The 15,955-nt window shown below is 40.1% G+C and overlaps 1 protein-coding gene across 1 annotated transcript in view; it reads right to left on the bottom strand.

Moving 5' to 3' along the window:
- CCDC93 (CCC complex scaffolding subunit CCDC93) overlaps positions 1 to 14,639 on the bottom strand; it is a 33,749-nt gene extending 19,110 nt beyond the window's left edge. The window contains exons 1-9 of the mRNA XM_005519625.2: positions 14,513 to 14,639; positions 13,361 to 13,474; positions 11,608 to 11,702; positions 9,161 to 9,272; positions 6,523 to 6,621; positions 5,401 to 5,457; positions 2,993 to 3,093; positions 1,913 to 1,952; positions 424 to 516 (exon numbers count right to left, since the gene is read on the bottom strand). Of these exons, the coding sequence (XP_005519682.1) occupies positions 424 to 516; positions 1,913 to 1,952; positions 2,993 to 3,093; positions 5,401 to 5,457; positions 6,523 to 6,621; positions 9,161 to 9,272; positions 11,608 to 11,702; positions 13,361 to 13,474; positions 14,513 to 14,554 (753 nt within the window). The 5' untranslated portion in view covers positions 14,555 to 14,639. The remainder of the gene's footprint in view (positions 1 to 423; positions 517 to 1,912; positions 1,953 to 2,992; positions 3,094 to 5,400; positions 5,458 to 6,522; positions 6,622 to 9,160; positions 9,273 to 11,607; positions 11,703 to 13,360; positions 13,475 to 14,512) is intronic.
- Between the last annotated feature and the right edge of the window lie 1,316 nt (positions 14,640 to 15,955).

A 15,955-nucleotide genomic window follows, 5' to 3' on the forward strand; every position in this document is an offset into this window, starting at 1 on the left:
CAATTTAACTTATATTGTTTATCTTTTTTCTGCCAGGGACACATACATATAATTAGTATCATACAATGTGTATTTTAAAACATGCAATGAGGCACTAAGTCTGTGAAAAGAAGAGGTGGCTAAAGTTACCAAATTTAAGAAAAATTTCTTGTAACAGTAAACATTCCCTCAGATTATTCAGCTCCCACTGTCAAGCAAAAATCAACCTTTAAAAAAATACTCAAATTCAAGAAAAAAAAAAAAAAGTTTTTGGGTATTAAACATCAACAAGCAGTAATTCTGTGCATCAGTTTCAGGCTCTGTATTCTCCTGTGGGAAGCAATTCTCACTTCAACTAACCATGGACATTTCCCCTCTTTTGAAGAACGACTGGGCAGTGCACTCAACTCAGTAACTCCCATGCCTACTGTGTCTGGGGCTCACCTCTTCAGCGGCCTGAAGGTCATCTTCATCACAAGGCTCAGCCTTCCCTGCTCCTGCAAGCCCTGGAGGTACCACTGCTTTTTTATCTTCAGCCTTTTAAAGAAAAATTAAGACATTATTATACCTAGGTCCAATGTTCTAAAGTGTTAAGAAAGACATCAAGGAGAACACTTGAATGTGGCTGTTCTGTTTATATGAATACATTTCAGCTAGTGAAACATCCTCACCCTCCAAATCATGCCAGCTGAAATGTAAGCCTCCCTGATTTCTCACAAGTATTCCAACTATTCCAACTGTGTCTCTGGCTTCCTATGGACTTATCTGGTCCAAAGATTCCTTATTCCAAAGCCTTCTGAGAGCTGCCAACCTCAGGAGACAACCCAGAAAATGATGCCTACTACACAGGACAAGACTGAATTTTTTTACATAAATCTTTTTTGGAACTTAATATTGGTGTAACAAACATTCAACCTAAAAAGTTCAAACATGCCTGGTTCAGTTAGAAGAATTTGTACCATCGAAGTAAAGAGAACTGGGGCAGCCAGACTCAATTTCTAGGTCACCCCACTGCACCACTGACCTATTTCACTGTCCACTTCTGCCTTACTGGAGACTCAGCTTCCACAACAATCAAAATGAGCATCTAATATACAATACCCCAAAAGCAACAGAATTTTTGAAGAAACAAAATGAACTCTGTGAACATGAATAGTGTTTACTCTGAGGGTCCAGATTGGGAAATATCTCCATTTATAAAAAATGAAATGTGACATTTGTATGTGGAATATTGAGATAATGAAGAAGAGCAACTTTAATCTACTCAATGTATTGTTGGGTCCATGACATGTTTAATGCATTATCTTCATTATCTCTGTCTGTAATAAAAACTTGTAGCCAAATTAAAATGTGCACTGAAATAACAAAACTGCTGGTACCCTACATTTCATGGACGTATTTTTGATTCCATAATCATCAAAAGCACAGCAAGGATGCTAATTTTCAAGAATGACAAGGGTTAATTTATGGCATGGTGTCAGGTTTCTCTATCACATTAAACAAAGCATTTTGTAATAAATGTCTACAATATTTCTTACCAAGTTGAATGGTTCTTTAAAAAGAAAAACCCTTTAATGATCACATTATGGAACCCTCAGTTAAAAGATACTAAACAGACAAGACATGCCATTACCTAACAGTAAAAGTCAAACCAAAACAAACACAACGCCCAAACCTTTTTTCTTCTAAACAAAAAAAAAAAGTTTGCAAAATGTGATCTGTGAGCAGAGATGAAGGAAATCCTTTAAAAAGGGTGATCAATTCCACCTTTCATGGCATGCAGATATTTAGCTCCAGTTAGCCATTTTTAAGATCCATTAATAATAGAAGTTATAGCCATTTATTCTGCTGTATTAAGATTTAACAGTAACCAACACTTCAACAATGCAGTTCTTCCCACTATTTGAGTATTTAAAATTAGTATATTTTTTACCTGTTCTGTTTTTCCTGCTTGTTTGCTAAATCCATATCTCCTAAAAGAACAATAGTAACATGAAGGAAAAATACTGTTGCTTATGACTTTCACAAATACATTAACTTTTTATCGATTTTCAAGATAAGATACACACCAAGAGCCAGCATCAAATTAATTTTGAAATGTTTCAAGTAAACTATATAAGCAGGTTCTGGAGCATATTCACAGAACGGTTTCAGATCCATCTATTCCTTCCATCAAGATTTGCAAATCTTGACTTTCCATGAAAAATGTAAAGCCTATGAAAGGAAAAAGCAATGCCCTCTTCCCATTGGAAAGTTAATCCTGAGCTATTACACTACAGTCTATGATACTATTAAAAGGAAAATACTCAAAGCAGTGACACAAAAAATAAAAATAAAAAAAATCTATGGCTTTGTTGGAAAAGAAGCCCCAGAAGATAAAAATGGAATTCAGATATCATATGTACTCATTAAGTATTAAGAGCTCAGACAGCAGACAAGATGTCCTTACCACTAAACTGAAAACTGGAAACAAACTAGAACTAGAAGCTCTGTAGCTTCATTTTTATGTGTTTGGAGAGCTCTCAGAAAACCAAAGGAACTTTCAGAGATAATGGAAAAGTGAAAGCCTTGGTAACTTTGTCTGAATCACAGTTTGCAGGAAAGTGAGAAGGCAAAACATTCAACCATGATTCAGCCTCTTCATGCAGCAACCACATGAGAGCTAGAAAAAGAAGCAACAGCAACTGCAGGTCCTTTCTCATCAAATTTTTGTTGGATTGCTTGCAAAAAACTGATACTGATTGGCACACACTACCTGGAAGGATGATGTGTTTAAGCCACTTTTTAAAAAAACATGTTAAGAAAACACCCTAGAAGGAGCATGAAACCTGGTCTCCTGTTGACAAAATATGGTTCACAAATATGAGGACTGTATGAAACCAAAAAGGAGTAAATCTGAAATAGTTCTGAAATTCTGAAATAGTAGGAAAATCCCTACCACAATCCAAATTTTATCTGTACTGCTTATAATACACACTTATAAAACCAGAGAGAGCTAAATGAAGCCTTTCACCTGCCATATTCCAGAAGTGTAGCATGAACCTTTGATTCCTCATCCAGCAGTTCCTCAGCTCCAGTCTGACGTTTGTATTTTCTCTGGGGTTTGTAAACCTCCTGCAAGACAGTGAATGAGTTGAGAGCTTGGAAAAGGGTGTTCTAAAATAAATGAGGAATTGGTATCTAAAGTGATATACACACTGTTTGCTTTCCAGCACAACAGACTTACCCAAATAAACCTCCTTCACTTTCTCTCTTTGGAAATACATTATAAAACCTCATTGAATTCATTTCTAAGCAATTTGCTATAGAAATTGTCTTAGTTTTAAAAAAAATTATAAATGAGTATTTAACATCAAACAATGTCTCGTCCATCTCCTCTGTCATGTTTCAAAGAAGAGTAAAAAGTAACACACTCAACATGTATTAAAATGATTTGGCTATTCTGTGTGTTCTAGACTGCACTCATGCCTAAAAGCCTTAAGAGATCTCATGAACTAATCTTTCATTAAGAAGATCAGGTGCCAGCTGTAGAAGACATGATCCTGATAGAGTTCATCCATTTAAGGAAAAGGTGTTTGGCTAATGAGACTCTAAGCAATGATGAACAAATGTAAAAAACTTTATGTACCATCAAGATGCACCTACAAACTAGAGATCTGTGAGACGGAGAATACAGAGTACAAATTAATAGAATATAAACACAAAGCCCTGCAAACACTTCTGGTTCTCAGTAACCAAAGACAACCCTTCATCACTGTTAATCAAATATCCTCTTTATTTTTTTTTTAAATTACACTGAAATTTTTAGGTATGGGTGTCCTATAACAGTATTGTAATTATTTTGTTTCTGCCTCTTCAGTGACAAGGTCAAGATCAGCCACTTGGATACAGAATCTTTAGTGCTGTTTAAAGACAGTGAAGGTAAAGGACACACTTAAAAAATAAGGACAATTATTTTGAAAACTGAAAATAAGCAGAAGTCCAATGAGTTTCAAGTGCTACTTGATAGAAGATACATTTGGAAATTGCTTTCTCCCACAGGTTTGCATTGTCTCTCAGTTTAAACGACTATAGAGGTGCATAAATTATGCAATGATACCTGTGCAGAGGGTGAGCTAAATTGTAAAACAGAATACATGTCTCACTGGAAAGGCAAGTGTTTCTAGTTGGAGAAAAAGACTCATTGTAAGTCTGCTAATAATTAAAAAACCCAATCAAATCATGGGGAACAACACTTTAGAGACTGTAATTGAAATTTCCAAAGCAAGGACAATTATTCAGTTAGATTAACAAAGGAGTTACATTGGTCATCACCTGGAGACTTTCATTACAATGTTATTCTACAAACACATACTGTAATTCAGCCACATCTATTTGGCTCAGCACCACTCAGGTCATTTGTACACTAAAACAACTGCCTCGCTCCAAAACCTGACAGAAGACCAAGGTAACTTGTATGGCCCACTACACAACCTCTCTTATGGCTCCTTACACCCACACTGAGCACCTCCAACTATGCATGAAGAGCTCAGGGTGCCTGGCTAGAGCTGTCTGAAAACACAGTGTTTTTTCTCAGGAGAACAGGGTTTCACCTTCTATTGATGAGCCTTGGAAATGTCCCATTCAAAGCAAACACAGATTTCTCCTCTCTTGGCAAATGTTGGCCTGGAATTTATCAAGATGATCCAAAAAAAACCCAAGCCAGTAGCGAACTACTGAGTCAGAAATGGTGAATTGATGGTCCCAAGCAAAGAGGGAAATTAGAAGCAAGACAGAAACTCCAGTTGCCAGCCAGACAGCTGAATTCAGCTATGAGAGTGAGAGAGCCTAGGTATTTTATGAGCCACTCTCTGTAGCATTCATGAACAAGCTTTCAAAAATATATACCAACAGCTTATCCAAGAGTTAGAAGATTTGCATGTGAACAGGGAGAACACAGGTGGAACTACCTTTCCTAACCAACATCTGCTACTTCAAGAAAACATTTCTGAAGAAGAGTGAGTACTTTCACTGCTAATTACAGGAAGTAAAAAAGTCAAGTCCTGAAATGCAGATAATTGAGATCATCACCATATTAATTAGTTTCAAGACAAATACCACAACTGCTGATAGCTTCAAATGCACATTTAAGTCTGCTGAGGGTTTTATAATCTGTAAGCTATCCCGTGACTTTTGTTTGATAGTGTGGGGTTCCACACACCCCGTTGCAGACAGTGGGTATGGTTTATCTCCTCATACAATGCACACCTATCAATCTGATATACTGCCATTTGAGATCTGTCTAAAGAATGAAGATTAGCATTAACTGGGATCTTCTCAGAGAAAACCCAGGACTGGCTGCATAAAACAGAATTAACCACCTCCATTTCATTACTAAAACCACTCACTTGGCCATTAAAAAAATAAATCTAACATACTTACAAAGATATCAGTAACTGTTTTGAGTGCCTTCTCTTTTCTTTGCATGAATTCATCATCCTGAAAGACATTAGCGGAGGTAATTAAAAATATCAGGAACAGAGACTAAATCTCAAACAACATAATGATTCTGTGAAACAAAGCTGTCAACCAGCTTCTGAGTTGCCCAATGATTTGGTGAAATGTTAGTGATTTGCTGTAACACAGAAAAGTACTTGCCTCTGCCTTCAGAGAGATCATTAAAACTGTGTCCAGATCAGCAGCCTGGCTGCTCTCTGCTTAGGCAGTACATGACACAAAAGCAACCCCAGCCCACTACTGGGATCTCCAATCTTTACTACACTATTAAGAAATAAAGCTGGGATAAACTTATGTGGAAAAGAGAAGTTTCCTCTACTGTTATTTTAGTTTCTAAGCATTAAAGATAATAATTTTTTAAAAAATCAAAATTAAAACCACCCCAAGTTAATAAAATCTGTCTGTCCCAACACTAGGGACATCTACCTTAAATCCTGTTACTAAGGCACAGAACTTGGGTTCTACATATGAAAAATGGAATTGCCTTGTGAAATGTATGAACAGAACTGATGGCTTTGCACTACAGGCACACATCCAAGCTCATTCAACATCTCCTCCTCTACCAATGAAACTTCATCTCAATGCTGAAGAACAGTCCAGTTTTTTGATGAAGTTTTTTACAAATGTAGTTTTCAAGAACAAATTTTGGGGTTTGGATACAGGAAGACAAGAGATGCCTTTCAGCACTCTAAAAAAAACCCCAAATTACAGAGCACTAACAGCATATTAATTCTCAATTAGCTATACTAGCTTCTGCACAGCATGCTGGGTGTTTCTGAACAGCTAGAATGACACAAAAATACCAAATACTGCAGAAAAACCTAGGCAATCATTAGGCAAAAGTTAACCAGAATCTACAAAATTTCTATCACAATAATGCTTAAATTTCTTCCCAGATAAATTTGTAGGGGATTCCTTTAGGACTCATTCATAAAACAAAGGCAAAAGGAACTCTGGTAAAGTGTGCAGATTTCAGAGCTGTGAGGCTGGTACTGCAACTGAACATCTGACATATAATAACAGAAACAAGAACTGCCTTGATCTTACCTCTGGCAGTCTGTGAGTTTTTTGAAATTGTGATATAGAGTAAGAACGGACATAATCTCCCATTTCTTCCCTTGTTTCTATTGCACGTTTCACCAGCCACTGAAAAAGAAAATATTATATCAGCTGAAAACATAATAATAGCAGTAAGCACCAAACTACTGAATAATTTTTCAATACATGATAAAAGCTAAAAACACATTTTAAAGCACAGAAACAAGAACATGTGATTTATTTGTAAACAGCAAGTCTTTGGCCTAATCTTAACAAAATCTGTCATTATTTCCTACTTTATAAACTTATAAAAACATTTGCTACTTTATAAACATTTCTTCTTCTTCTGTGCATGTTTCTTCTATGAAATTCTTCTACTGTGGATCACTCACTGGTTTAAAAGACTACAGCTCCACCATGAAAAGATGTATTTTCAAGCCTATGAAGTGTTCATGAAGAACCACATGCCTGTGCAAGAAAAAAGACTTCCTCTGACATTTATAAGACCACACAAAAAGCCACAAAATATTGAAGTGCATTTTAAACAATGTTGGAGAAGATAAATCTTACAGGCTGTTGACAGCCTGTGCAGGAGGTCACAGAAGAGATGAGATCAGTTGTGGGATCCAAGTTTGAACCAGCAACTGTTTCCTGTGCTATAACCACGAACCCCTGGAAAGTGAGGGGAACATGATGACAACAAGAGAATATGAAGACAATTAATTACCAAGCACATCTCAACACAAGACACTGTACATACTTTTGCCTGTGATCATATGCAGAGTTTATTAGGAAGAACAATGACATTTCTGCCCAATGGAATATTTGTTAGACTTTTTAGATTTTTTTTTCTTTAAAGTTCTATGGCAGTGAGCCAACTCAGTTTAATTTCTTCCTGTAGGGAAGGATCCATCTAAATTCTTGCATAGTGCAAGAGTTAAATAGGACACAATGCCAGGCTTAAGGGCAAGATTTTGTATTATTTGGAAACTGATTTGAGATTTACAGACAGCAAGTGGAATCTTGAGTTTAACAGGGCATTGAATAAAGTGCCATTATCAAATACATAATTCCTACATGGTGTAGTCAGCATTTTATATTTTGCATGGTCTTTTTCAGAACACAGTATTCTGGTGACACCAACAAGTTTTCTTGGAAGTCTGCCTTGGCTGGGATGAAATGAGGAACCTGCAGTATGTGGAGCAGGCAGAACTTCACAGGGACCTGACAGAAAGCCACAATTTTTAAACAAAGATCCTCCACATACCAAAAACTAAGCCCATCAAAAAAGACTTCATCACCATGTATGGGTCAGCTCTACCTCCTACTGGCCAGCTACAAATACTGAGAGTCACTGCCCTCAGAGAAACCCAGAAGTATATTTCCTCCCTGTTTAGAATTAATATTTCTCCTTTCCAGAAGTAATATCCCAAACCAGGATTTGGGATAAAGCAGGTGAGAGAAAAGAATGTCGAGTGCTATTGCTTAGGAATATGCTTCTTATGAAAGAAGCCTAGTGTTTGATAAATATAACCACTCATTGCCATCAAGTGACCAGGGCAAGAAACTCACCTGGGTTGAATTTTTTTTTTTTTTTTCCTGTGCAGGAAATAAGGGTTTAGAAGCAAAAAACTCACATTAGCAAAACACAAACTTTCACCTTAAGCAACATCATCACAGTCTGAAAGCTGTGTAAGAGTAGCACGCACCACAGAATGTTTTGTGGGAAATGCAGTTAAGTGTGGCTTTCCTCAGGAGCCTCCAACTAGAAGATAACAGGAAAGAGCACCAGAAAGTTTTCCCCACTTCTTACAGAATGAAATTCAGATTTGAATTGAATCTAACTGATTTGAATTACTTGCTAAATCCCTTCACAAGCATGAGGTGAGGAGATATTTAATGGAAAAGAAGCTTACTTAACGATCTTCATTTTCCCTATCTGTCAAAGATACCTTTCTGTGTGTAGATGAAAGGAAAATCAAAAAATGATACCGAGAATTCTCAAAATACCACATTCTCAAAAAACATGCCGAGAATTCTCAAAATACCACATGCAACTGGAACACATCAAGTGTTAGCTTAAATCTTAATAAACTTGAGAACGATGCACATGGTGAGTTAGTGTTGCTCAACAAATGCACAGGAAGAGGATCACTTGTCAGAGCACAGTTTTTAAGTGACAGGAAATAAGGATGAATTATGCTTAAAGCAATGACCCCAGTGGCTTTTGCCTCATCCATATTCTGATTCAAGGTCTATGTGCATAACTTATTCCATAAGCTTAAACACAGACTGTAAGGTATTTGTTCTATTTCCCAGTCTGCCAAATCAGACTATCAGATTGCACAACAAGATTAAACTGAAGTTTCTTTAAGCAGGCATTCCACAATAGGCACAGTCTGACTCCACTGCAAAGATTTCAGAGTTTTTGTTTACTTTTTAAACACAGATCAAACAACACTTAAAAATTCTATCATCCATAATGTCACTTCATTCTTTAAAAACATAAATTTAAACTACTTCTCTGTGTTCATTTATTCCAAAGTTAAATAGGGAGCCAAACAAGAATTCAAAGTTTTATTCCATTATTTTAAGCAAGTTTTATGGCCTTTTTCACCAAAGTATCAATACACCATGAAATTATTACCTGTATAACAGGAAATATATGAATGAAATCCAGTCCCTGGATCTGATGTGGTTCCAAACGATGTGGACACTTCATTTTTGGTAATACTGACACAATTTTTTCAGTTAAGGCACTATTATAAAAACAACAAAAAGACAGAGGTATATATGCCACAATTTTATTTTGTAAATTATAGATTATTTTTGCAAACACAGCCATTCAAAGATTCCCTCTAGTGACTTCCACTATATAAAATGAAAAGCAATCAAATTCATTTACAAAACAGCTTTTAGAGGCACTATTTAATCTATTTATCATCAGCCTGTGAAGAGGTGATTAAGCCCCACTTACAGGCTCCTACCTTGGAAATTCATTTAACTGTTACAGAAAGTTTTAAGATCTGCGTGTCTGGACAGATAAAATACCCATATAAAATACACCCACAAACACCTTTGCATGTTATAGTGTACACCCAACATGAAGAGACAGTAGCTTTAAGAATAGTTATATTAAGTAAGAGATGTACATTCCAAGGAAATCCAGAATCAAATGTAAGCACTTAAAACTTTTTTTTAGCAGAACTCTCAAAATGTATCTTGATGTCACTCCTGAAACTTTACGAATTTAAATACATTCTGCACTTGAAAGCTAAATACACAGTGCACTTCACATCCTTTTCAAGTGACTTGCTGGCAGCAATCTCATTCTAGAGCTCAGTAAGAGCTGGTTAAGTGAAAGGATTACCCTGCCACAAGGGATCCATCTGCAAGAAATTCATCCTGAATATTCCACTGAATACCTAATTTTAGGGCAGGAATTTTTTTCTGCTGTCAATATTGGCAAGTACATTTTTAAAGCAGGTGCAACCACTGAGGATGAAAACTTTACTTGGAAAACCAAAGTTATTTCCCCATTAAGGAAAAAAAATTAACTGGTCCAGTACTGACCTCAGTGATATTTAGTACTGCCCAAATGGACAACTAAGATCCTGGAAGAACAAAAGGGGATCAAGAGATATGAGACAGTGACCAAAATCTGGGAATAGAGCCTGGAATGTTTTACTTCCTAAAGGGAAGTGAAGCACAATCAAAGCAAATGCAATTAAAACAAAAGCTATTTATCCAATAGATGCAAGATACTCTCCTAAGGTATTTTTTCATGTTTATTTCAGCCCAGCAATTAAATAACAGGACACCATCACAATGGTGTAACACCATCCCTTTGGAATTATACTGAGAAAACACGGTTTAACTTTTCTTTATCTTGAAAACACCACAGAAGCCCTAAGCCTCTACCAACACAAACATTACATGGACATCAAACAGCCTATGCTCCTATGATTCTGAACATTTTGGATTTACAAATAAATCATTGTTGCTGTTTTGGGAGAGGTGCCTGGTTTTTGTTTTGCTAGTTTTGCATCCAGTCAGCTGGAAAAATAACAGAACATTTTGAGAACAACTTAACTGTTTCCTATCCTGTTGTTCTTAAGGATAACAAAGATAAAAAACTACCACCACCATTTTCATTCCTAGTCTCTATTCTTTGCACTCAGCAATGCTTTATATGGTTAGTTATCTATGATGCCACTGTAACTTGTCAGGGTAATCTTATTGCCAGCAAATTTTAATTATGGCTCTTTTATCACAGATACACATAAAGAAATATTGGAATTTAGAATGTGTTCCCTTTTCCAGCATAAACTATGTCTATAGTCCCTCAAGTACAGGAATTAGCTGGCTTATGAGCAAATTCCATGCATAAGAAATTAATCAAACCAAAATGTTCTCATTGGGTCCCTCTGAGGAAGGAAATCCTCCTCCTCAGTATGGGGCAGGTAACTATTTTGGTAACAGTGACATACTTTAAATTCTGTTTGCTGATGCCTACAATTCCAACCCAGAACCATAAAAGGGAGTCACAGGTTATTTACACAGAAGAATTGCAGACACAGGGAACTCAGAGAAGGTCTTCTAATGTTGCACTCCAGCTTCCAGCAGCGTGGTCTCCCTCTGCCCTTTGCTTTGGCCTCTGCACCCACCCCTTGTGCCAGCACAAGCATCTGTGCAGCTGCACAGAGAACTGGATCCAGGAATTCATTCATGTTAAAACTATTTTCTTTTTTTTCTTTTGGGTTTGGTTTTTTGGGTTTTCTTTGGTAGGTTTTAATTTGGATCAGTTCCCAATTCAGTTCAGTGTGGAGCCACAAAAACGCTTTTACTGCTTAGTAGGGATACAAGAACATGGCAGCCCAAAGGGAACAGCCCTGCCTTTTTTGAAATAAGCTTCTTTCTGGATTTCTGAGAAACCCAAAAACCTGTGCAGTGTTTTATAAACAGGCAGGCCTCAAAAGCAAGAAATTTGAACTGAAACTCTTTCTAAGAAACATAGCAGGTAAGTTCCCACTCCCTGCCCAATTTCTATTTTCTAAGAAGAAAAATCCCCCACTTGCCATTTAATCAACTTACATTTTTTGACCAATAGTAGAGTTTTCCTGAAACAATAAATCCACGTCGATATCAAAGCTGCAGGTGGTGATACACCATGTCATGCCTCCCACCACCTGGCAAAGGAGCAACAGCATGGTCAGGGCCACTTTAAACTGAAGAGGTAAACCCAAATACACTTTCAAGGCTTTATTTATTTTAGAAACTACATCTCAGTAATCTTACTGTCCTCAGTATCCTCTCTGCTCTAAGACAGACTCATATAACATAACCACACCAACTTCATACAGTAATACACACAATACACAAGTACAAGAAGACAGAAACCAACCCAGCAGTTATTGACAACCTAAATTCCTCTCTTAGCTTTATATATTATTTTTCAAACAGCTCTCAGATTGAAAAATAAGAAAACCAAACAAAAAAAAATGGATAAAACACAACAGTATGTTAAATGTCATGACCTCTAAAAAGTGACCATATCAAAATTTTATCAAGGATCATAATTACTGCAGCCTTATATTACCTTTTTATATATATCTTTGCTACTATTATTTCTTGCTTGCTGACATATGCAACACAAAGTGCTAGAGACAGTATCAGCACAGCAATGGAAATCCCTGGCTCTGCAGAAATCTCTATTTCAGGCCCTATTCTGACATGAGCATATTTAAACTGAGACATTTCATCAACTTTACATAAATATTTAAAGACAACCTTGCATAAACATATGAAAGATAACCTAAATTTATGCAAAGGCAAAGAAGAGAAAAAGGGATTTAAATGGAGTCATTTGCCAACATCATGCAGCAAATTAAGAACCTTAGTTTCTAACAAGGTTTCTGACACATTACCCCTCTCACACTCCCCTCTGGAACTGATAACCTGCATATTTGCATTAGCAGTGTGATCATTTTCAGCAACAATTCTGGTGAGGTTGGGCACTGCCATGAAATGGTAACTTTGCAATTATATTTAAGTAACTATAAGTGATTTCTACACATAAATGCAACAATGTTACATCCTAAGGCAGACTCCTTGAAACTACTCCGTGAGCACAGACTCCTGAGCAGAGACTGTTAGCAATACTGAGGAGTTTGAATAAAATAAAATTGCAGTGCACAGAGAGGCTGTGCCATGATCAAAGAGAGAGCAGAAAACAGCCAAATCCATTTCAAGGCTGCTGTAGTTCTGTGTTTTCAAACCTTGGTTCAGGAATTTCTCACAGAGTCAGCATTAAAGCAGAAATCTCTCTTCAACCTGAACTTTGCTCACTGTTAGTATCACAGATTTCCTGTCCAGGACAATGAAAGGTTAACAAATATGACATTCTAAAGACATGTAAAAACAGCCCCAAAATAACTATTCCATTCTTACATAGACACTTCCTCATTTCTCATCAATGTTGTTTTTAATTACCATGCTATCTCCAAGTACCCCAAGACTAGCTATTCTAACTGCTGTTGGGAGAGGGAGGAAAATTCCCTGTACACAACTCTAGAACAGGCCATAGCACCCACAAAAAAGCAGACAGCAGTTATTTTGCATCCAACTGTCTCCTCTGAAACAGGCCTTGCAGCACAAAATTGTCTTTCAAGACTGAGGAGGTCCTGTCTGTCTGAAACTAGGTCATTTGCAGAATTATTCACACAGGGAAGCCTCATAGGTTGCAACTGTCTTTTCTAAAGTCACCTAGAATTGCTAAGCAAACTGGCAAAACATATAAGCCTCTTATACTTAAAAGAGGAGTTTCAAAATATTGTAGTGACCTCACCTTGTCAAAGGGTGATAACCCCTTGATTCTTGCTCGAAAATACCCAGCAGCCACCAACAGTTCCAAGATTTCAGTCAACTTGATGTTTTGTTCCTCATCTTCTCTTGTTTCAACCTGACAAACAACAAAACACTAATTCAGCTCTTCTCATTAATTTGAAGAATGAGTGTTTTTCAAGCCTAACCTTGGCACAGACCACATATCAGGGAAAACCTGCCTTCCATTAGCAATTTGGTTGTTAATTTGAAAGACATTAAAGAAACAGGTAACAAATTTCGACATGGACTTAACATCACATATTTCCACCCACTTAAATACTTTAATCTGCTTTTTCTGTTCAAACTCCCGGTCCACTATTTGTCTCCAGCTACTGAGACTGTCCTATTGCCATAAGCCAGTTAATTTATTCTCCATTTCACACATTTCTTTCAATTTCAGGGTTCATAAAATCATACACCTCAATTTAACCTCTATCCCAGCCAAAACCAGGACACGCTTCTCTTAATTCTTTTACAAAAACAGGAGAAGACACTCACATGGAATTCCACTTTTTGGGCAATTGCAATTTCAAAGCACAACAGTAGCAAAAGTAAACTGTGACAGGCAGCCCGGACAGTTTCAGTGCTCCGAAGCCTCACCCGCACAGCCAGCCTGTCCCAGGGCTTTTGTCCCCACCCTAGACGATGCAACTCCACAGCTCCGGGGATACACGAGATTTCCTAGAGGCACAGGGCTCCCAAACACCTCGGCCCTAGGCCGGAGAGACGGTAACAGGACTCCAGGTCTGCCTCAAGGGGCTGCAGGGACTCACCTGCACACCCTTCCCACCTCCACTCCTTTGGGCACCCTCCTCCTCTCCGCTCCCTCCCACGGGAACCCGGCGAGCCGGGCTTGTGGAGGGGACACGGGAAGGCGATGGTGCACCGAAGATGACCCGCACAGCCCTGCCGGCAGCCCCACAGGCCTCCCCGCGCCCCCCGCGCCCAGCCCGCTGCGCGGCACCGACCCCCGCGCTGCCAGCGAGGGCCGGGAACGAGGGGAAGGAGCGGGCGGGGAGCCCGGGGACGCCGGTGAAGCGGAGCCAGAGGAACAGCGGCCGCGCCTCGGCAGCGCCCGGGAGACGGGGGGCTGGGAGAGACGCGGCTCCGGTACCTCCTGCGGGGCCTGGCGCTCCTGTCCCCGCGGGACCCCCATCGCCCTCCGCCGCCGGCCGCGCCGCTGTCACGTCCGCTCCCCGCCGCCGCAGCGCCCCGGCGAAGGGGTGTTCCCGGCCGGCGGCTGCCGGGTTCCCCCGCTCCCGCTCAATGGTTCGCCCGCACCCTCCTGGCGTACAAGCGCATCCGGGCCGTGCCATTCGCGGCCGAGGGGTGCCGGGGAAGGAGGGCGGCGGCTCATGTGACTGACTGGCTGCGCGGAGTGCAACGGCCGAGGCCCCGCCCGCGGGCTGCGCCCTTGGGGGCGCCCCCGGGTGGCCCCGTGCCCGCGGCCCCTCAGAGCGCGGCTCCTCCGCGCGGGCTCCGAGCGCTTCTCCTGCCCGCACTGCCCTCCGCCCGCCGCTGTTTTCTCCTTTTTTCCTTTTACAAGGGGTCCTGAGGCCTCCCGCAGGCATGGAGGACAAGTTCCTGAGTGCTCTGACTGCGAGGCGCCTCACGGCCGCTCATACCACGCTGGGCGCTGACACTTCTCATTGCCCGCCGTGTTTTCTTTGGTGACCTAACAGCTGAAGTGGGATTTCAGTCTGTTTTTTCTCTCTGCACACGGGGCGCAGAATCACTGAATCAATTAGGTTGGAAAAGACCTCTGAGATCAGCAGATCCAACATCGAACACCACCATGTCAACTGGACCACGGCACCAAGGACCATTTCTAGGCTTTCTTTAAACACTTCTAGGGACGGTGGCTCCACCACTTCTCTAAGCAGTTCATTCCAATATCTAATCATGCTTTCTGTGAACAAATTTTTGGTAATACCCAACCAAGACCACCCCTGGCACAGCTTAAGGCTGTGTCCTCCCATCCTGTGGCTGGTTGTGTGGGAGAAGAGCCTGACCCCTGTCCTGGCTGCACCCTCCTGTCACGGAGTTGTAGAGAGTGAAAAGGTCACCCCGAGCCTCCTCCAGGCCAAACACCCCCCACTCCCTCAGCTGCTGCTCATCAGATTTGTGCTCCAGTCCCACGGCAAGAAACCCCCACGATCTGGGCTGGCTCTGGCTCATGGCACGTCGCAGGGCCATGTGTGAGCATCCTCTGGTGGGAAGGTGGATGTGCTGGAGCCTGGCCTCCCATCCCGGGTTTGGCAGCACCGGGCAGACCCTGCAGAGTGATGGGTGTGCTGGGCTCTGGATGCCGTGCCCAGGCTGGTTGTGAACACATGTTGGATTCCTAAATAAAATCACACCAATGCACAGGGGTTTGAAGGGCTGAACAGCCAGATAGCAAACCATGGTAGCATTTCATGGGTAGCATTCTTGTTGGCAATAGCTTTGGAAATACCTGACGGGTATTTCTTTTCAAGTCTATCACAGGTGTTCTGTTTCCAGACTCTTTGCCACACACAGAATATTAAAAAAAATAACTTAGTACTCAGCTGTGGCT

This window comes from Pseudopodoces humilis, chromosome 8 (genome assembly GCF_049639895.1).
Source record: "Pseudopodoces humilis isolate 2021_Gansu_Grassland_sample_001 chromosome 8, ASM4963989v1, whole genome shotgun sequence".
Classification (NCBI taxonomy): domain Eukaryota; kingdom Metazoa; phylum Chordata; class Aves; order Passeriformes; family Paridae; genus Pseudopodoces; species Pseudopodoces humilis.